The sequence below is a fragment of the Siniperca chuatsi genome, linkage group LG16, assembly GCF_020085105.1.
Source record: "Siniperca chuatsi isolate FFG_IHB_CAS linkage group LG16, ASM2008510v1, whole genome shotgun sequence".
NCBI lineage: Eukaryota > Metazoa > Chordata > Actinopteri > Centrarchiformes > Sinipercidae > Siniperca > Siniperca chuatsi.
In genome coordinates, this window is record NC_058057.1 from 28,605,815 (window position 1) to 28,629,114 (window position 23,300).

Sequence of the window (23,300 nt, forward strand, 5' to 3'; positions counted from 1 at the left end):
TCACACAGATACAACAGACTGCAGTGATAAATGGCACCTTGCCACTTTTTATTTCCTTGTTGGACTATAATAAAAGGCGCTGAGGGTAAAACTGTATCCTCAGACCTTTATGATCCAAATCATAAGGTTTTATTCTGTCTATTAATGTTTGACTTGTTTTTCCAGATCGCTCCATCCAAAGTTCAGAGCTGCTCTGTGATCATGTTTCCTTAAAGATCACTTCAGTTTGAAGACGAATACAGAGAGCCGAGACTGTGTGTGAATCAGCAGACCTTTGAAAACCTCCTGCTGTGAGTTACACGTCTGTTCTTTCTCTGGTTGGTCTCCTGGTTGAAGCTGCTGATTAACTTCACCTTCACTCATCGGCTTCATGCTGATTATTTTCACCATCAGAAGGTAACGGAACAGTTTTCATCATGTTTGTGTCAGCGGGTGTTGAACTGATCTGATAACAGCAGGCGATTTGAGGGGTTGACGAGGGGGGACGCCATCCCCCTTGGTACCGAAATGACCAAAACCCGTCCCCCTTGTTAAGCGGCTCAGAAGCTGCTCTGCTTTGTCTCGTAGCGGCGCTTCACTTTGCCGCTCTTAATAATCGCCACAGTCTGAACACATGAGACGTCCTGGTGTCGAGCTGCCTGTGGAGGACTGAACATGTCAGAGTCCGTTCTGGATTTAAAGCTCTGTTTCCGCCGTCTACGTTTCTCTTTGGAGCTCGCCATGTGACGCCATTTCTCCGACTCGTCTCTGCTCTCCCTGTGTGTGTGTTCCTCACTCGCTGACTCGACTCGCAGGCCGCTAAACCGGCGCCGTAAAGGCCGGAAAAGCTGCGCCGGTTCAAATAGAAACACTTTAATAATACTCATTAATTTATCTATTATCTAATGGCTCCCATTGGGCCGTCCCCCCTGTTAAAAATCTGCTGATAGTACTATAAAATAGTTATATGGAAATATAATATATGCATCAGACTTTCATCTTTTACACATTTTGGTCATTTTCAAACAGAACTGACGAGTATAAAACTGAAACTGGGTGTTAAAGGGTTTCAGTACAATGGCATTGCTTTTAACACATTTTTAAACTAAAATGATGAAAATATGCTTTAGTTCTGTTTAGTGTTCACCATTAAACATTTGTTGTTTTAATAGATGCTTTGCAGTCAGTTAATTTATTGATCAGAAAAGAGTAAAAATCTGCTGCAGTTACATTAGCAACACTATCGTTAGCTAGCAAGGCTAGCAAAGCCAACCAACCTGATCAATAAAGATATTTTTATTAGCGTTCAGCTCAACACTGACTCTACTTTAACAAAGAAATGTGATTTCGTATTGACAGATTTTACAACTCAAACATTTTAAATTAGTTTTTGTTGAACTTTTTATTGTTGCCAGTGATTGTGCGCCATTAGTTTCATTGTTAGAGAAGTTTTGTGGCAGTAAACAATCAGTCGACACCACATTCAGTCACTTTGAAACTGCTGCACATTTTTACAACCCTGTGATTCAGTCACTGAGGGACGTTCACCGTCCACAGTCGAGCTGTTCACAGGTGGTTACTGATTAACAGGTAATTAAAAGCCATAAACATCAACTTTAATGACGTCACAGAAATACTGTTCAGTCATTTAACCAGACTGAGAGCTGCAGCAGCACAAACAAAAGATCCAAACCAACAACATTCAACATCTTTTTACTTTATTAATATAAAATACATGTTACATTATATAAACTAATTTGAACAACAGATAATATGTTTGGAGAGAAATGTAATGGCACATTAATCAACTTAATGACCAATATAACGTTTTTAATGAAGCTATCTGCAAAACCTTTACTGACGTCGTGTTTCATTTTCAGACAACATCCACTCTTCATGCACTCTCAGCTCTTTATGGTTCAGGAAATATGGTGGTTTTGGTTAAAAACTGGAAAAAGTCAACAGTAACTTGAAACTTTGTTTCTGGCTTTGAACGGCCGCCTTCCACCCGACCTCCGAGCTTCAACTGTCACGTCAAACAAAAACGAATCCTTTCCTTCATTCAAAAAATGTTGATACTGAACATAATCGGGACAGTTATGTTTCCTGGGACAAAGCTGCACCTGACTTGTTAACATTGATACTTATGAAAGTTACTGCACCAGTATCTTCGCGTATATACAGTAAATGATTATTTTAAGTACATGTCATGTCTCTGAGTGTGACTAAACTTTTATTGATCAATAAAGTAAAATTAAGTCCGATCTCAGAGTCAGAGAGATGTCTGCGTTATCAAAGTCCCTGAACATGTTTGTATATATCTTACAAATATTATATAAATTATATAAATGTCCTCAGTTTGTAAACACAAGTGAACTATACATTACTCCATATGAACTCTCTAGTGGACACATAATATAATTGTAAAGAAATGATTATTGTTGTTTCTTAAACATTTATAAACAGTGGAACTCTTTGAAATAACGGCACCATCTGGTGGTAGAATGAAGAATGACACTGTGGCAGAGAGCAGTGCGTGGCTCTGTGATGTAAAGCTGGTTGTAATGGATGAGTGCAGCTCTCTCAGCATGTTGCTGTGTTTGTGTGAAGGTGTGGACTCTGCTATGGATCAGTGTGAGGACAGAGAGGAGGGAGTCCCCCCCTCTAAAACCAGTCTGTGTGGGGAACATGGCACAAGGACCAGAGCTCAGAGGTGAGATGAGGATCTCTGACTGTCTGACTCTTCTGCATGTCAGAGCTCAGCTCTCAAATCCTTCCACCATCATTATTCACACTCAAAGTTCTGTGTGTGTTGTGTTGAAGCCCAGAGCAGCACAGACCAGACTCTCCTGGACCTGAACCGGGACCTGGACAGGAACCTAGACCTGAACCCTGTGTGTCCATCATAAAACAGTTGATGTTTGAACCTCCTGAGGTCAAAGATGGACAGCAGTCTGCTGATCAAAGGTAAGAATGTAAAATGTTTGTGTCTGTTATTATCCAACTCTCCTGAGAAGAGGGACGATGTGTTTCTTTAGTTTCATCCCTGTAGTGTGTTTGTGCTACTGTGAGTTCTTCTGGCTCCAAGACACACGCAGAGAGTTTCCCCTCGGGGACCAATAATAAAGATATTAATATTATAATAAAGTATTTCTGATTTCTGAGACACCGCTTACAGGTAACGTTTTCTTCATTCACCGCTTTTGTTACACACACAAGTTTGGACTCTGTCGTTGCCGTTCCTTCGGACCGTGCCTCGCTTGCCCGGCTCCGATGCTGGTTCCGAGACTTCTCTGTCCGTATAATGGCAGCCCAGCCTCCCTGGCTGGCTGATATGGTGCTGGTGTGTGTGTGTGTGTCCAGGTCCAACATGCTACTGTGTATATAAGGAGAGCATAATTAGTTAATCACATTCAGCTGTGACAATTACCTCTCCCTGACACTGCTCACCTTAGCCACTGCCCCACCTCTCCCTTTGCAGCTGACAGCTACCCATGCCCACCTCCACATATCCCCACCGCCCGACTTAGGCTGGGGAGCCATCCGGCCTAACCTACTCTGTCCACTGGACCAGATCTGAGGCACCTTTCCGGGTGAGATTGGTCAAGGGACTGGTCAACTCCGTGAAGTTGGGAATGAACTGCCGGTAATAGCCGGTCAGCCCCAAGAACTGCCTCATCTCTTTTTTTGACTTGGGCTTTGGGCAGGCGTCAATCACCGCCGTTTTATCTACCTGGGGCGCACCTGCCCTCCGCCCAAGTGGTACCCCAGATACCGTACCTCCCTCCATCCAACCGCACACTTCTTTGTGTTGGCAGTGAGGCCGGCCTGCCTCAATGACCCGAGCACCATGGCCACCCGCCACATATGCTCCGCCCAGCTGTCACTGTGGATGATAATGTCATCCAAATAGGCGGCCGCATATGCAGCGTGCGGACGAAGTCGAACAGAAGTGTGGCAAATTGGTACAACCCGTGCGGAGTGGAGAAGGGAGACAAGGGAATCTGCCAGTAGCCTTTATTTATATAGCATCAGTTCATAACAGAAGTTATCTCATTGCACTTTTCCTATAGAGCAGATCTAGACTGAACTCTTTATAATATTAATATGAAAAACTTCCTTTAAGAGGCAGAAACCTCGAGCAGAACCAGACTTAATGGTGGGCGGCCATCCGCCGCTGCCATATTAGGTTTTGAGAGAGAGCGAGAGAGAGGGAAGCACAATGCTAATTCCACCTAGAATTTTAAGATAGTAATAATGTAATGGTAGTAGTAATATTAATGAAGTAATAATATTAGGAATGATAGTCATAGGAATAATAATGAAATACCTGCTGAAAGCGACAGAAGGAGAGAGGAGAGAAACGAGAAAGCACCGAACTACAGGAGAGAGAAGATGTCGAGTTAGTAACATGCAGTAATGGGATAAAAATGCATACAGATGGAGAGGGAGAGGAGGAGAGAGGAAAGAGGTGCATCATGGGAAGTCTCCCGGCAGTCTAGGCCTATAGCAGCATAACTAAGGGATGGTTCAGGACTCACCTGAGCCAGCCCTAACTATAAGCTTTATCAAAGAGGAAAGTCTTAAGCCTGCTCTTAAATGTGGAGATGGTGTCTGCCTCCCAAACCGTTCTTGTCAGTACACGTGCCGCAGCATTCTGGATCATCTGGAGAGTCTTAAGGGACTTATTCAGGCAGCCTGATAATAAGGAATTGCAATAGTCCAACCTTGAACCTAATAATATTGCCTAAAGGAAGCACATATAAGGTGAATAGAATCGGTCCAAGCACAGAACCTTGTGGAACTCCGTGACTAACTTTGGCGTGCACGGAGGACTCACCTTTAACATGTACAAACTGAGATCGATCTGATAGATAGGATTTAAACCAGCTTAGTGCGGCTCCTTTAATGCCAATTACATGTTCCAGTCTCTGTAATAAGATGTGATGGTCAATGGTGTCGAACGCAGCGCTAAGATCTAACAAGACAAGTACAGAGACAAGTCCATTGTCTGATGCAATTAAAAGGTCATGTGTAATTTTCACCAGTGCTGTCTCTGTGCTATGATGCACTCTAAACCCTGACTGAAAATCCTCAAATAAACTATTGTTATTTAGAAAGTCACACAACTGATTGGCGACTGCTTCCTCAAGGATCGTAGAGAGAAAGGGAAGGTTAGATATAGGTCTATAGTTGGCTAAAACACCTGGATCAAGAGTGGGCTTTTTAAGAAGCGGTTTAATTACAGCTACTTTAAAGGACTGTGGTACATAGCCAGTTAATAAAGACAGATTGATCATATCCAGTAAAGAAGTGCTAACTAAGGGTAAAACATCTTTAAGCAGCCTAGTTGGAATGGGGTCTAAGAGACAGGTTGATGGCTTAGATGAATTAATTGTTGAAGTTAGTTGAAGAAGGTCGATAGGAGAAAAGCAGTCTAAATATATATAGGTTTTACAACTGTTTCTAACTCTGAGGTTCCGGGACCCCAGCTGGGTCTCTGTAGGGTTCCAGAAGGTGCCTCAAAGACAGGAATGGACTGAGGTGCAGGCTGGTTAGTAGGCCGGGAATCCAGCTGATGGCTGCGAGGGCCTCCAAAACCCAGGCGGGTGCCTAGGTACGGGTTCTGGGGTGGGACCAGCTCAGGACAGGCAGGTTGTAGGCTCATGATACCGAGGTGCAGGCTGGACGCTTGTAGGCTGGAGTGCTGGCTGGTGGCTAGCAGAAAGGAAAGCAGTCTGGAGGCTTTGCTTGAGGTTGTAAATCACTGCTAAATTTGTAGCCATAGCTGGCATGACCAATAGCCTAGGCCTTGACAAAATTGCTTTCTCCATTAAGGAATATGCAACCAGCCTGCGTTCAATGTCTGAAGAGCCTGCTACAAACAGACAGAGACACTAGGAAGGGTACGCTACCATGACAGCATCATTATTTAACTGTAACATATTGCACAATAACATCTATATTTAATGCAGCTCTGTGTTTGGTCTCCAGCAGCTCCTGAGGGAAGTATCTGGCTCTTTAGCTGCTAGATGCTCCACTATGTTCACCAGCTGCTCTCTGTGTCTGTCTGCTGTCTGCTGCTGAGCAGCTCGAGTTCAGAGGCTTTTTACAGCTTTTTCTCTGGAAACAACACTATGAGGGGAGAGGGAACCAGAACTGTAACAGATAAACAGCGAGCTGAAAGTCACTAGAAAGCTCCGTGAAGCCGAGCGGAGCTGCAGGTTCAGCTGATGGTTCTCTACCAGAGACACCGAACACTGTCACTTAATTTATTGGTATTATTAAATATCGATTAAAGCTGCTTTGAGGACAAAATTGATTTTGTCAATTCATTGTTCATACCAGGATCCATGAGCAGAGACCAGACTCTCCTGAACCTGAAGCTGGATCTGAACCTGGACCTGGACCCTGCCATAAGTCTGTCAAGGATCTCCGGTTGTTGTTTGAACGTCCTGAGTTCAAAGATGGACAGCAGTCTGCTGATCAAAGGTAAGAATGTAAAATGTTTGTGTCAGTTATCCAACTCTCCTGAGAAGAGGGACGATGTGTTTCTTTAGTTTCATGACGATTTCACGTTCTTTACTCTTTACTGTTTTTTCTTACAAAACTTTAACTACAGAACCAAAGGGACAAATTTCAGTACAAATCTTCAAACAATAGTTCCACCAACAGAAGGGCAGTGATGTGAAGTGGTCAGTTCACTCAAATTAAAAACCAAAAAAATCAAACACTTTCTTCTGTATCTTTCCAGTCAGATAGTTTTGGTTTATTTGGTTTGGAGATATCTGTCTCTGAGATTTCACCTCAATACAATGAGGGTGAATGAAGTTATTGGAAGTTTAGTTTTGTGCTGCTCACAGCTTTGAAAGGTGGCATTTAACAGCAACATCAGAAACACTGTTCCTGCTACTCTGGATAATCCACAGGTTTCTACTGAAGATCGAGTCTCTACGATCACTGCTGACAGTGTGCTGTCTGTGTTAACACACTGTGAATAGCTTCCCTGTGTTATGTTTAATTGGTGTCAGGGTCCAACACTCCTCCTCAGGTAGACTAAAATATGATATGATGCATATACACACACTGTTGTCAAGCTCCCTGCTGCTGAGCTGTGCAGTTATTTTGGCAAAGTGGCCGCAGTAAAAACTGTGAGCCATTTGACGCCCTGGGCCTTTAAGTTTTTAGTCGTACGAGTGATGGCATTTTCTGTCTGTTGGTCCAAGACTTCGGCCCAGAGTAAAATATCTCAACAACTATTTGTTACACAGCTACTAAGTTTGGTACACACATCACAGATTTTTCCCCAGAAGAGGACCCATAATGACTTTGGCCCCTGACTTTTTATCTAGTAAAACCAAAATAATCCATAAATATCCTTGAAATGCTAATGACAAGCACAGCAGCCTCTCAGTAGTCCTACTGTTTGCTACTCTTACTGATTCATAATCTTCTCAAAAGACGAGCCATCATGTTGTCTTCTGTCACTGGGTTAACTTAAAAATGAAACTACATACTGGACGTTTTCCGAGCTAGTTAGCCATGTTGTGGTTTGGTTGTAGTTGTGTTTCTTACTACAGGTTTATGTAAACATGCTCAATGTGACCACAAGTTGAAGCTGTCGTTAGAGATGGGTGGATGACACCGAAGCTTGTTCCACTCCTGTGAACTGTTTTAATACATTGTGACTGATGAAGTCCGAAGTTTCAAACGTTACTGCTGCTTCGGCAAGATTCATTCAGTTTGACAGTTTTTCACGTTTTACAGCTAAACTTGGGAGAAGAAGAGAGTTCTGAGAAATATGCCGATGTACATTAGAAAGACATAATCATAAGTATGAGAACATTTACTCCTGATAAGTAATAATGTAATAAAAGTAAAAGGCTAATTTAATGAATATCACTCCCTAATCACATCACATTGCGACTCATGAAATGTCACATAAATATTAACCATGACGATTAAAAACATGAGCCCACAGTAGTACTCAGACTAAACTATACCAAAAAGCTACTTTAATGTTTCATCTCAGCAGAAATATTTTAAATCGAGGCTTTTTGGAGCACACATCATTATTTTACTGCTGTGTTTGGTCTCCAGCAGCTCCTGAGGGAAATATCTGGCTCTTTAGCTGCTAGATGCTCCGCTATGTTCAGCAGCTGCTCTCTGCGTCTGTCTGCTGTTTGCTGCTGAGCAGCTCGAGTTCAGAGGCTTTTTACAGCTTCTTCTTCTGTGGCAGCGACGCTCTGAGAGCTGAGAGCGAACCAGAGCAGCAGCAGATGAACAGCGAGCTGAAACTATGAAGCTCCGTGAAGCCGAGCGGAGCTGCAGGTTCAGCTGATGGTTCTCTACCAGAGACACCGACACACTGTCACTTCATTTATTGGTATTATTAAATATCGATTATAGCTGCTTTGAGGACACAATTGATTTTGTCAATTTATTGTTCTTACCAGGATCCATCAGCAGAGACCAGACTCTCCTGAACCCAGCCTTGTGTCCATGAAGAGTGACAGGTCTAAGGGTTTCCATATTGACTTGAAAGCTGGATATAATTGTGCTGAACAAAAGTAAGAATCTTAAATGTTTGTGTTCTTTTGTTGACTGCCACAGGCTAATTGTACTTTTCCTGATTAACATCAGCTACCATCATGTTCCTTCTTTATGCTTTTGTGGTGTCAAAATAAGTAATTTATTTTCAACTGGGACCCCTCTTCCCATTGGTTCTTGGAGGAGGGGTCATCAGGATTGAGGTCTTAGCTCTGCTAATAATATACTTCATCTCACTGAACTGCATTAGTTGCAGCTACACATCAGCAAGCTAATGGCTAACATACCTGCAGTGTTTTCATGAGAGAGTACAATCCTCTCAAAAGAGAAGCCATCAGGTCGTCTTCTATCATCGTTATCTTTAAAATCAAGCAAGTTCTTGACGTTCTTCAGACTAGTTAGCCATGTTGTCCTTTGGTTGCAGCTGCGTTTCTTACTGAAGGTTTCTCTAAACACACTGGATGTGACCACAAGTCAAAAGGTGCCATTTTACAAATCAGACAATCTTCAAGATTAACACTTAAGGACACTCTTGTCACTTTGTCAAGTCTTTGATTCTATCAGGATCCATCAGCAGAGACCAGACTCTCCTGAACCCAGTTGTGTGTCCATGAAGAGTGAAGGGTCTATGGATTTCCATATTGACTTAACAGCTGGACATAACCGAACTGAACAAAAGTAAGAATCTTAAATGTTTGTGTTCTTTTCTTGACTCTCCTAAAAAAAGAGTTATCAGGTCTTGGTCCAGCGCTTCATTCTTTGTTGATTAAAATAAAATAGATAGAAACTTTATTCATCCCCGGGGGGAAACTTACATGTTACAGCAGCAGCAGCACATAAACAAACCTAAGGGTACAAAGACTAGTGCAAAAACAAATGTTAAACACAAGTACTAACATAAAAGTAAAAACATGGGCATTCATACAGTGTGCAAATTGCAGTAAGGTGTGCAAAATGGATATAATTATAAGTTATAAGTTAAAAGGTGTTTTGAATATTCAGGGTCTCCACTCCTCCGCCTTTGAGCGGAGGAGTGGAGACCCTCCTGAACGAACAGGAATCGAACCTGATGTCATCGACCCACAGGGCAACAACCACGTGTTCGGTCAGTCTCCCTGTTCACCACACCAACCATCACCCATCAGAGCAACCTTGACTCTGAAATAAACCAAAGCGGCAGGGAGGTAGTGCAACTCTGTCGGGCCTTGGGCCTGTGCATAGTTAACGGTAGGTTCAGAGGGGACTCTTTAGGGAGATTCAGATACTCCTCAGCTCCTGGGTCGAGTGTAGTAGACTATGCAATGACATGGACCCTCCACTATCAGTGCTTTCACTGTCAGACAGCAACCCCCCCTTTCAGACCACAACCAAGTAAATGTGTTCTTTAAACTCTCAGGTCAAAGGAGTGACACGAACAGGGAACCAGGAAGCTGAATAAATTAAACTTACAGATGGGCCCCAGACAGTGGAGACGAATTCATCACCTGATCTGATGACTGACATGTCAGTATATAACCAAAATCAATACGTCCTTAGCAGAGGTGGTGATGATGATGGTATCAATATATTTCATGAGGCAGCTGTTAAAGCTAACCTTATAAAACAAAAACAGAAGCCTATTAAAAAGCAAAACTCCAACAAATGGTTTGATCAATGCAAGACACATCGCCAACCAAACAACCCGGCCTTACGCATCAGGTACAACGACATTTAAAACAAATATAAACGTACAATAAGGAACAAAAAACAAAATTATACCCACATGAAACTTGAAGATATTGAAAACGCCATTAATCAAAATCAATTCTGGGATATGTGGAACAACTTCAACACAAAGCAGCAACAAGCACTACCCATCCAACATGGTGACATCTGGAGAACACATTTTGAAAATCTGTACAAAGACATACCAATAAATCTAATTAATTCAGATTAATGTATCATAAAAGAAAAACTCCAAACATTAGAAGAAACAATTAAAGACAACCAAAATTCCCTTGATTTCCCGATTACTTGGGAAGAAATGACCACACAGACAAAGTCTCTCCAGCCATTGAAAGCTTGTGGTCCGGACAGCATTAAAAACGAAATGCTCAAATTGCAGTATTGAAGTTGTTCAATATCGTCCTTCAGTCAGGATGTTTTCACGACATCTGGTGCAAAGGGCTCATTTCCCCCGTTCATCAGAGTGGGGACAAATCAGACCCTGTAACTACCGAGGCGTCTGTGTCAGCAGCTGTAGGTACACTATTCTGTAATATTCTGAATAAAAGAATACTAGATTTCCATGATGAACTCTCCATCTTGAGTAAAAATCTAATTGGCTTCCTCCCAAAACACCGCACCAGCGACCATGTGTACACCCTTCACACTTTAATTAACAAACATGGACACCAAACAAAAAATGGATATTTGCTTGTTTTACTGACTTCAAGAAAGCTTTTGACTCTATTTGGCACAAAGGGCTCTATTACAGACTTCTACATTGTGGTATAGGGGGCAAAATATATGATCAGGTTAAATTAATGTATTTGGAAAATAAATGCTCAAAAATACAAACAAACTGAATCCGTCGCCCAGAGAAGAGGTGTTCGTCAGGGCTGCAACTTAAGTCTGACTTTATTTAATGTGTATATAAATGAACTTGCTGTACAGTTGGATCAGTGTGCTGCTCCTGGCCTCTCCCTCCTCGATAGGGAGGTGAAGTCTCTGTTTTACGCTGATGACGTTCTACTGTCTCCTATTGAACAAGGACGACAGCAACAGCTGGACACAGTAGGAAAGTGCTACAGAACTGGGCCCTGGCAGGAAATATAAAGAAAACTAATGTCATGATTTTTCAAAAACGCTCCAGATGCCAGGAGAACAAATACCAGTTTACCATTAATAATCAATAATCATTGATCACAGTGAGAGTTAAACCTGCCTGGGTTTAACCACAACAGCATCAGGGAGTTTCAACACGGCCGTGAACGCACTCAAAGGAAAAGCTCAACGAGTTCTAAATGCAATTAAGAGAACATTTTATAATTTCCAAATTAAAATTTGCCTAAAAATATGTGATAGTGTCATCCGGCCCACTGCGCTGTCTGGTGGTGAGTCTGGGGTCCACTCAGTCACCAGAGCTTTACCCGCCGGGACAAACGTCCAGCAGAGTCTCTACATGCAGGACTCTGCAGATACATTTCACACAGAAAAACACCAACATGTGGAGCAGAATCAGGCAGAGATCCGCTGATACTTAACATCCAACAGAGAGCGCTCACATGTTTTAATCACCTTAAATCCCCGAGAACCACTCCATCCCAAAGACCTCCAGACCCAGGAGCTGAGCCCAGAACAGAGTCCCCTATGTCAGCTGGTGCTGAGACTACCTGCCCCCCCTCAGACACTCGGACCAGTCTCACAACAGCACTGCTTTCCAAACACCAATCAGAGGAAACCAAACTATAACACAACGTAAAGAAACCTGAATCTGGATCACTGGACAGAAACTAAAAGCCAAAGCAGATCAGAAAGTTATCTGGCCCTAAAAAGAGACGATGAACTGGCAGAATGTCTCTCTGCTGTCAGAGACAGGAAGCAGAGACAGATCCTGACCAAGTGCAGGCTCAGTGTCCACAAACTGGACATCGAAACAGGAAGACACAGACAGAACATGTGGTCGCTGTTGGACAGGTGAAGCGAGACAGAGATGCACTTCCTCCTACAGTATACAACATTCAATGAAATAAGGAACGTTTACTTTAACAGGTTCAACTCTGTGATCTCAGATTTCAAAGAGCTCAACATTAAAAATACTCAGAGAAGGAGGCAGGGCCGATCCTGCTGCCCAATATATATCAACAACACACACACACACATTCATAAAAAAAACGCTGCAATGTTTATTATGGAGTAATCACGATGATAAAATGGTCAGGTTATTTAAAGGCAGCAGTATTACAGAGTTGCCCCCGACATTATGAATGAATGAAGAGCTGCTCTCTTGCTGCATTCGGTAAACAGCTCGACTGCAAACAGGAGGCGTCATGTATGTATGCTAAATAAATATCTGACAAGCTGCCCTGCATCAACCTATCAAAATGTACTGAATTGGAAAATATATTTTTAAATTCTTTCATTGACCTACAGTTGTATTTGCTGAATCTACAATACATCAAATACAAGTAATGGCATATACAAATGAACCATTCAGATGCGTGCAAGAAATGATCTGATTTTTTTAGATGATTTTGAATTGTATGACTTCTGTTGAGTGTTGGCTGGGTTTAATGTTTTTCTGCCAACATGCCTTTCATTGCATCACCCTCATGTTTCGCTGACAGGTTAGAAAGACTTTGTGCCTTGAGGATGTTGCTCTGATTTAAGGTCTGAGGGCAAAATTCTTATTGAACAATTACTGAGTGAAGGCATGTTTACTACAAATGTGTGTTTTGTGTATTAATGTCATGCCACGATTATGCCCACTTTTTAGATTGCAGGAATGTTCTTGCCACATTGTGGTAGTACAATATCAAAGGGTTGTAATGTTCTCATGAAACAAATAATAGCTTTATATAGTTATATATATATAGTTAAACTATATACTGTATACACAATAGTTTATAGTTTTATTTCATAGTTCTCTGCTCCAGGCAAAGTAAGGAGGGCCCCCGGCTGTCTAGAGCTGGCCCTGCCCATTCTCTCTTTAGTTTCTGTGCCAGTTGCTCCACATGCTGTTTGAAAGACGCTGCTGTCGAGCCAAATTCCCTGATATTTATTTAAGACAGGACAATTTCAATTTCAGTACCATTAACTGTGTTGGAGATGTACAGTGGGATTATGGGTTCTTGAGAATAAAACGCATTTTGTCTTTTGTCAGCATTCAGTACAAGCTTGATTCTACATGGAGATGTCTGCAGAAGCTTGAAGGCCAACCAGCACAGAGTCAATGAGAAAGCTAAAATCCAGTTTAAGCTTTTCTGATTGTTGCAGCTTGAATGTCATTTGAACCAATGTGAAGCAGAACTGTTACAGCAGAGGGATTGTCATGTAGCAGTTTTGGCAGTGCAGACTCCCAGGGCTCCTGGGAAACTAACAGTGTCCATTGTCAGTCTTTGGGATTGATATAGGCCAAACCATGACCACCACCACATTGGCTGCTGTGGAAACCTTCAGGTTTCTGGGCTCTAATATCTCCCGGAACTAGAAAGAGGGGGACCAGCATCAGCAGAGGGTGGGACTGCTGAAAAGTATGATGAATTATTGGTGCTGATTGAATCGAAGAGTTTCTCTGTGTTTGTAACTATCTGGATCACCTGAGAAAGGGATATTGGGTTCCAGCACTCCATACTTGAAATTAAATGACATGAAATTATTATTTAATAAATAAAACTGAATATTTACTTCACAGATTACAGCAACAGAGCTCAAAGGTCCCCAGTGGTCAGTCTGCCCAGCAGCATCAAACACACCTGGACTCCATATTTATGGTGTGTAACTGTACAAACACAGCTACTACTGCTAATTACAAGAAACACAAACTACATACTGAACAGCCAGTCTGATCCAGTCTCCATGCTGCACTCTGCAGACCAGCAGGCTTTCAGTCTGTCACAGAAGATCTGATGTTGAGTTCTGCGAGTTAAACTTTACATTTTATTCTGTTCCAGCTGCTGGAGGAGAACATTGTCAGTTTTGTGAAGAACGAGCTGAAGAAGTTCCACAGAGTTCTCAGTCCAGATTACCCAGAATGCTTAGAGAGTCAGAGGGAGGATGAGGAGGTGTTGGATGGTGAGGATGAAGAGCAGAGGAGGAGCAGCAGAGAGGCATTTCTGAAGATCACTCTGCACTTCCTGAGGAGAATGAAGCAGGAGGAGCTGGCTGACTGTCTGCAGAGCAGTAAGAGGACTTTAACAGATTTAACATGATGGAAAGAGGAAATGGAGGCAACATGGGAGAAGTTTACACTTAAAACTCTGCTGTTAATACGATGCACACATTTGGATCAGATCTATGAATTCTTCTTGGTCTTAAAGTTTAAATTTATCAAACTGATTGTAGTTTCCACTTATTAATTACATTTCTTGTTTCTTCATTCAGGAACTGTTGCTGCAGTGTGCCGACATAAACTCAAGTCTAACCTGAAGAAGAAGTTCAAGTGTGTGTTTGAGGGGATCGCTAAAGCAGGAAACCCAACCCTTCTGAACCAGATCTACACAGAGCTCTACATCACAGAGGGAGGGACTGCAGAGGTCAATGATGAACATGAAGTCAGACAGATTGAAACAGCATCCAGCAAACCAGACAGACCAGAAACAACAATCAGACAAGAAGACATCTTTAAACCCTCACCTGGAAGAGATGAACCAATCAGAACAGTGATGACAAATGGAGTGGCTGGCATTGGGAAAACAGTCTTAACACAGAAGTTCACTCTGGACTGGGCTGAAGACAAAGCCAACCAGGACATACAGTTCACATTTCCATTCACTTTCAGAGAGCTGAATGTGCTGAAAGAGAAAAAGTTCAGCTTGGTGAAACTTGTTCATCTCTTCTTTACTGAAACCAAAGAAGCAGGAATCTGCAGGTTTGAAGAGTTCCAGGTTGTGTTCATCTTTGACGGTCTGGATGAGTGTCGACTCCCTCTGGACTTCCGCAACAATGAGGTCCTGACTGATGTTACAGAGTCCACCTCAGTGGATGTGCTGCTGACAAACCTCATCAGGGGGAACCTGCTTCCCTCTGCTCGCCTCTGGATAACCACACGACCTGCAGCAGCCAATCAGATCCCTCCTGGGTGTGTTGACATGGTGACGGAGGTCAGAGGGTTCACTGACCCACAGAAGGAGGAGTACTTCAGGAAGAGATTCAGAAATGAGGAGCAGGCCAGCAGAATCATCTCCCACATCAAGACATCACGAAGCCTCCACATCATGTGCCACATCCCAGTCTTCTGCTGGATCACTGCTACAGTTCTGGAGGAGGTGTTGAAGACCAGAGAGGGAGGAGAGCTGCCCAAGACCCTGACTGAGATGTACATCCACTTCCTGGTGGTTCAGTCCAAACTGATGAACGTCAAGTTTGATGGAAGAGCTGAGACAGATCCACTCTGGAATAGAAAGAGCAGGAAGATGATTGAGTCTCTAGGAAAACTGGCTTTTAAACAGCTGCAGAAAGGAAACCTGATCTTCTATGAATCAGACCTGACAGAGTGTGGCATCGATATCAGAGCAGCCTCAGTGTACTCAGGAGTGTTCACACAGATCTTTAAAGAGGAGAGAGGGCTGTACCAGGACAAGGTGTTCTGCTTCGTCCATCTGAGCGTTCAGGAGTTTCTGGCTGCTCTTCATGTCCATCTGACATTCATCAACTCTGGTGTCAATCTGCTGTCAGAACAACAATCAACCTCCCAGCTGTCTAAAGTCTTCAGAGACAAACCTAAACTTAAAGATCTCTACCAGAGTGCTGTGGACAAGGCCTTACAGAGTCCAAATGGACACTTGGACTTGTTCCTCCGCTTCCTCCTGGGTCTTTCACTGCAGACCAATCAGATCCTCCTACGGGGTCTGCTGACACAGACAGGAAGTAGCTCACAGACCAACCAGAAAACTGTTATGTACATCAAGGACAAGATCAGTGAGAATTTGCCTGCAGAGGAAAGCATCAATCTGTTCCACTGTCTGAATGAACTGAATGATCATTCTCTAGTGAAGGGTATCCAACACTATCTGAGTTCAGGAAGTCTCTCCACAGCAAAACTCTCTCCTGCTCAGTGGTCAGCTCTGGTCTTCATCTTACTGTCATCAGAAAAAGATCTGGACGTGTTTGACCTGAAGAAATACTCTGCTTCTGAGGAGGCTCTTCTGAGGCTGCTGCCAGTGGTCAAAGCCTCCAACAAAGCTCTGTATTTGGAATGATCACTACATTACTAGTTAGCAGTTGTACGTGCCAGTAATACAGTATATAATACATTTGAATGTTTTAAAGATTAAACATTTTTGTTCGTCTCACCAATCCTTCAGGTTGAGTGACTGTAACCTCTCAGAGAGAAGCTGTGAAGCTCTGTCCTCAGTTCTCAGCTCCCAGTCCTCTAGTCTGAGAGAACTGGACCTGAGTTACAACAACCTGCAGGATTCAGGAGTGATGCTGCTGTCTGCTGGACTGGGCAGTCCACACTGTACAGTGGAAACTCTCAGGTCAGAATTTAGCTTTTTGTTAAACAGTTGATTTTTTAAATCTTGCTCATCTGGCTTTTAATTACATGATTTTCTAAAACACAGAGTTTAAGATATTTTTCTTATTCCAGTCTGTCAGGTTGTCTGATCACAGAGGAAGGCTGTGCTTTTCTGGCCTCAGCGCTGAGCTCCAACCCCTCCCATCTGAGAGAGCTGGACCTGAGCTACAATCATCCAGGAGACTCAGGGGTGAAGCTGCTGTCTGCTGGACTGGAGGATCCACACTGGAGACTGGACACTCTCAGGTATGGACAGATAACAAGAGCTCACACACTGCAGGTGCCTCTAATTTCATGTTCTTCTGCTCTGGTCTGTCGTCATGAAGGACGTCTTATTTCTATTAATTCTGTTCAGAGGAGTGAGAAGCCCTGAGTTAGCCCTAAAGTCTCTTCATGTGCTCTGATTCAGATAGAGCCGCAAAAAGAAACTTTGCATCGTAATAAGTATGTGGGCATTTCTAATGTCATTCAGATCATTGCGGACCTAGGTAAGGAATTCTAGAGAAGGCCAGCGGTCAAGAATTTTTGATCCCTGACTGGAAACGGTGAAAGCGTTTCTGATGTGGAAGGAATGCCCTGAGTGTAGCTTGGGGGATATTCCAGATCTGGATAGGATTTGGTGTGTGGACTTGAGTACAAGTCAAAAGAGGTAGATGGGTTCAGGAAGATCAGATGTTTCTTCATGTGCTCTGATTCGGATAGAGCCCCAAACAGAAACTTTGAATGGAAAGAAGTACGTGGGTGTTTCTGATGTTGTTCAGATCATTGCAGATGTAGGTAAGGTGTGCTGGAGAAGGCCAGCGGGCAAAAATTTTGATGATGTCGTCAGGGATTCCCTGCCTGGAGACTTGGTACGAGTCGAAAGAGGCAGATGGGTTGAGGTAGACCGGACTGGTTGGTCTTGCTGAATTTGAGGTGATAGAGTGTTGAAAGAATGGATGGGAATGTCAGACACAAAGTGGTGTGAAAAAGTATTTGCCCCCTTCCTGATTTCTTATTTTTTGCATGTTTTTCACACTTAAATGTTTCAGATCATCAAACAAATTTAAATATTAGTCAAAGATAACACAGATAAACACAAAATGCAGTTTTTAAATGAAGGTTGTTATTATTAAGGGAAAACAAAATCCAAACCTACATGGCCCTGTGTGAAATAGTGATTGCCCCCTAAACCTAATAACTGGTTGGGCCACCCTTAGCAGCAAAAACTGCAATCAAGCGTTTGTGATAACTTGCAGTGAGTCTTTTACAGCGCTGTGGAGGAAGTTTGGCCCACTCATGTTTGCAGAATTGTTGTAATTGTTGTTGTAACTTTTTAAGGTCATGCCACAGCATCTCAATAGGATTCAGGTCAGGACTTTGACTAGGCCACTCCAAAGTCTTCATTTTGTTCTTCTTCAGCCATTCAGAGACCCCACAACAACATCCAAAGAACTGCAGGCCTCACTTGCCTCAGTTAAGGTCAGTGTTCATGACTCCACCATAAGAAAGAGACTGGGCAAAAATGGCCTGCATGGCAGAGTTCTTGGGTTCTGCAGCAGGACAATGATCCAAAACACACCAGCAAGACCACCTCTGAATGGCTGAAGAAGAACAAAATGAAGACTTTGGAGTGGCCTAGTCAAAGTCCTGACCTGAATCCTATTGAGATGCTGTGGCATGACCTTAAAAAGGCAGTTCATACTCGAAAACCCTCCAATGTGGCTGAATTTTAACAATTCTGGAAAGATGAGTGGGCCAAAACTCCTCCACAGCGCTGTAAAAGACTCATTGCAAGTTATCACAAACGCTTGATTGCAGTTGTTGCTGCTAAGGGTGACCCAACCAGTTATTAGGTTTAGCGGGCAATCACTTTTTCACACAGGGCCATGTAGGTTTGGATTTTGTTTTCCTGTAATAATAACAACCTTCATTTAAAAACTGCATTTTGCGTTTACTTGTGTTATCTTTGACTAATATTTAAATTTGTTTGATGATCTGAAAACATTTAAGTGCGACAAACATGCAAATAAATAAGAAATCAGGAAGGGGGCAAACACTTTTTCACACCACTGTAGTTGCACGTTGAGATGGATGTAGTTGAGGGTAGAAGCAGTGAACTCTGGGCTGCGCAAAAAGCCGAAGAATACCAGTAGGAACATGGATTCTAAGACTTTGTCTGGGTACGGAGACAGATAGCCTGTGCAAAGAGTTCTGATGCAGCGGGCAAGGAGGTCTGAAGTGAGGGTGAACGTTTTGGTGTAGGATGATGAGGGTTAAGGGGAGGGATGAAGTCACAGGGACATATGTGTGTGTGTACTGAGTGTCTGGTTGAACAAGAGAGAGAGTGGGCAGGGAGTGACGGTGAATGCAGCAGTTGTGCAGAGGAAAAGGTGAGCAGTGAAGCTGTCAATCTGGAAGTAAATGTACAGTGTAGGTTACAGTTTGTCAGTGAATAAAGGCTGCAGCTTCTCAAGACCAAAGTAAACCTCCCGTGTGTTGCCTATGTCACTATGACGATCAGCTCCGCCCATGTTGAGGGGGTACTTTCCGCTATCTAAATCACACACTGTGGCAGCTTCATGCTGGCGTTGTTTGATTCAATGTAAAAAAAAAAAGAAGCAAAGCAGGCATATTGACGGCTCTTCTTTATGGCACAATTGCAGGATCTCTGTGTAAAAAAGGGTTACTGAGTCAGGACAATGGCGAGCTGAAAGCGGTCACAAGTGTGGTTACACTTTTCAAAACTCTAGGCAGAAAACACTGACTGCATATGTTGGCCAGGGCAACACGTCTAATCTGAGGAAACACCTGGTCAAACACAAAATATGTCTAAAAGCTGAAGAGGGTACCGTGTTTGATAGTGTGATAGCCAAGTCCCCCGCAGCAGACCCAGCTAACGTTAGCATGCCTGCAGCCAGCAGGAAGAAGTTAACTTACCCATCCACTTTCCATGGATGACTAAACTTTAAGTGAGGCAGTGAGGTAAAATGTTCTAAATTAATTAACAATGTGGAAACTGAGAATTATTGTGGACTTATTTTTTACAACTGAGATTACATTTGGCTATTACAGAGAGTAAAGTACCGAAAAAAGGTACCGTTGGGTACCAGTGCCCAATTCCAGGTACCGGCACTGGTATCGGTTCAAATGTGAATGGTACCCAACCCTAGTCGAGTGATGAAAGGGGGTCGAGGGGAGGGATGAAGGGGGTCAATTGCATGGATATGAACGGGAGTCGATTAGAGTCATGATGGGCTGGAGTGGCTAGGAACCTGGGGGTCGAGACTCAGGGTGGGGCACGTCTTGAGCTTTTGCTTCATAATCCCCCAAAGTTAACTTCGTGGGACTAAGTGAGCTCTTTGGACGTCACTGAGGTGACTGTGGATGTAGCTGTGGTAAGCTTGGGAAGACTAGCGGCCAAGAATTTTTTATGGTCTGGGATTCCTTGTCTGGAAGTGGTTGAAGTGGCTCTGATGCGGAAGGAGTGGCCGGAGTATAGTTCCAGAGAAATCCCTGGCTTGAACAGAATTTGGCGGAGATAGTGGTGGAAGGAAGGAAGAACACAAACTAAATACACTCAGGTAGGGGAGGAAACGAGACACAGGTGAATCCAATGAAAGCAAACAAGACAGGGAGCAAAACTACCAGACACACGAGGGAGGGAGAATATTACAAAATAAAACGGGAAATAAAAGGACAAAAACCCAAAACCATGACAGTGGCAACTCTGCCTAAGTTAGTGGTGAAGAGCAGGTCTTGTGGGGAAGTGCAGTGGGCTAGTCTCTGGTTTAGGTAGGTTTGTATTGGTTTGAAAGGGCTCAAATAAGAGTTTAAATGGAGGAGAAAATGGGGTGAGAGGCCAAGCTGGTTGATTTTGCTTTGTTTGAGGTTAGATCTGAGGGTGTCTGGGGAGTGGATAGAAATGTTGGGGAGGCTCGTGTGCCGTCATGGGTCGTAGGTGGATGGGGTGGTGGTGAATTCCGAGCATCGTAAAGAACCGAAGAGGAATATTCCTTCAAGGGTTAAGTCGATGGATGAGGATAAGTATCCTGCACAGGGTTTGGATGCAATGGATGAGGAAGTCTGCTGTCAGGGGTAAGCGTTTAGGTGTGAACTGAGGTTCTGTCTTTCGTAGGCCTTTGAATAACATGTGGACATGGGGGGTGAGAAATGGAAGGGGCTGGAGCTCTGAATACGGAGGAACCAGGAAGAGGCTCATCGGCGTGCTGCGTGCACGGGGTGCTGGATCGAGAACCCAGAAGAGAGCGCCTGGTGGAAATGGCTGTGTATAGCTGGAATAGCCTAGCTTTATCGGCAGTCCGGTGGGATGGAATTTGCCTTTCCTTAAGGGGGTGCTGGAGGCGGGTGACTGTCCAGTCGGAGATGGTTGTGGCATGGGAAGGAGCTGAATCCGGGGGCTGCAAGTTGGGCGTCGAGGGTCCGGCTGGTCGGAAGTCAGGCGTCTGGAAGAGTGGTTTCCCCCGAAGGTCGGTAATGTCAGCTACGGCCTCTGTGTAAGTTCGGTGGTGTCTGGCCGGAGCTGCTGGATGGAGAGTAATGGCGATGCGGTGCCGAGGGACGTGAATAACAGAGCGCGGGCGTGATGGCTGGGTAGCTGGCCACGTAGGAGTGGATGTGATTATGGATCGAGGAAATTCAGATACCACAGATTGATCATTTAACGGATCACAATCCGAGGGGCTGAGAACCAGCTTGCAGTCCATGGTGAGGAGAAGAAAGAACTATGTACTATAACTTGAGTAATGTGTATGTCTAAGCCAAAACGAACGGTTGTGAAAACTGAGTCGAAAGGGTGTGCTTAAATTCTTGTGCGCGGAAACTGGATGTGTTCAAGGTGTGGTCTTTGTTCCTAAATCTAGTTATAAAACTTCATATAAATGATTTGCGGCTGAAAGAAACAACTTCTAGATGCCTCTATTCTCTGATATTTATTGATCAAACCCAAAATCATAAATTTGTCTCAAAAGGCTTTACAATCTGTACATCATGCGGCACTCTCTATCATTAGACCCTCTGTTTGAACATATAAATCACACAATTCTAATTGAATCTGGTGGTTAGACTGATCTGTGAGCAGTCTGTAAACAGTTCAGTTGTTTTAAGGGACATCATGCAGAGGACAATATTTCACATTCTGTTTTATCACGTGGGAGGACATCAATAAAAAACAGAGCAGCTCAGTGATGACTGTGCTTTCTTATTATTGGTACATCACATTATCTTCTTCTTCACATCTTTTTCTCTCATATACAAGTAAAAGAATGATGGAGACAGTTGCCACAGATGAGTTTCAGCCTGTTTCTCTGTCACTCTGACAAACTGCATTTTGTTGAGCAGCAGTTAGGACTCATGTTGGATAGAAAATCACTCTGACTGTGTTTCTTCCTCCAGGCTGGACCATGGTGGAGAGCAGAGGCTGAAACCTGGTGTGAGGAAGTGTAAGTGTGGATTCAGTGTGACTAATGATGACAAAACAGCACAGTCAGTTTCTCTTTAAATGCAATGTTGAAGGTTATTTATTCATTAAAACTTTACTGACCAAATGTTTCATCATTAAACTTATAGAATTGAACATCAGCAGCACACAAACCAAGAATAAACCCTTCAGATGTGTCTGATGATAAACTGCTGCTGTGTTGTCTCTTTTTCTCTCCGTCAGATTCCTGTGAACTCACACTGGACACAAACTCAGCAAACAGAAAGCTCAAACTGTCTGATAACAACAGGAAGGTGACAGTGGTGACAGAGGAGCTGCCATATCCTGATCATCCAGAGAGATTTGACTACTGGGAACAGCTGCTGTGCAGAAATGTTCTGACTGGTCGTTGTTACTGGGAGGTCGAGTGGAGAGGAGAGGTTTATATATCAGTGAGTTACAGAGGAATCAGAAGGAGAGGAAACAGTGCTGACTGCAGGTTTGGATGGAATAATCAGTCCTGGAGTCTGAAGTGCTCAGACTATGGTTACTCTGTCTGTCACAATAACAGAGTAACATCCATCTCCTCCTCCATCTCTAACAGAGCAGCAGTGTATGTGAACTGTCCTGCTGGCGCTCTGTCCTTCTACAGAGTCTCCTCTGACACACTGATCCACCTCCACACCTTCAAGACCACATTCACTGAACCCCTTTATCCTGGCTTTGGGTTCTGGTCACCAGGTTCCTCAGTGTCTCTGTAGGAGGGAGACAACTTCCAGTCCTGTGGTTCAAATGTTGGTGGTGGACGAGGCTTCACTGTGGTTAACATTTGGCTCACTGATTCTGCCTTTAATGCCAGAAAAGTTTTCTTTTTAGAAATGGTGAAATGATCTCCGGGCTGAACTTGTGTCCAAACTGTTGACTTTGATTTTCACTTTAATAAAGTTTTCTTGGAGCAGCATCTAGTAGCTGCTAATGGCTCTAGTAGTTCTTATTTAGTTCAATAAAACTTTATGAGTCGATGTAAACATGATTTCAACAAATGTTTCATCCTACATGTTTTTACAAATGTAAATCTATTGCAGTTTGAAAAATACTATGTTAGAAATGTGTCAGACAGGTCTAACGTTATTA

The 23,300-nt window shown here is 43.3% G+C and overlaps 1 protein-coding gene across 1 annotated transcript; it reads left to right on the forward strand.

The window, feature by feature from the left end:
* The first annotated feature begins 205 nt into the window (after positions 1 to 205).
* LOC122862636 (NLR family CARD domain-containing protein 3-like) lies at positions 206 to 23,146 on the forward strand. The gene is made up of 13 exons (XM_044168148.1): positions 206 to 396; positions 2,590 to 2,692; positions 2,803 to 2,946; positions 6,328 to 6,471; positions 8,436 to 8,549; positions 9,094 to 9,207; positions 13,925 to 14,003; positions 14,184 to 14,412; positions 14,614 to 16,417; positions 16,536 to 16,709; positions 16,820 to 16,993; positions 22,142 to 22,188; positions 22,410 to 23,146. Exons 2-13 carry the CDS (start codon positions 2,604 to 2,606, stop codon positions 22,925 to 22,927), a joined length of 3,630 nt encoding a protein of 1,209 aa, XP_044024083.1. The 5' UTR covers positions 206 to 396; positions 2,590 to 2,603; the 3' UTR covers positions 22,928 to 23,146.
* The last annotated feature ends 154 nt before the right edge of the window (positions 23,147 to 23,300 follow it).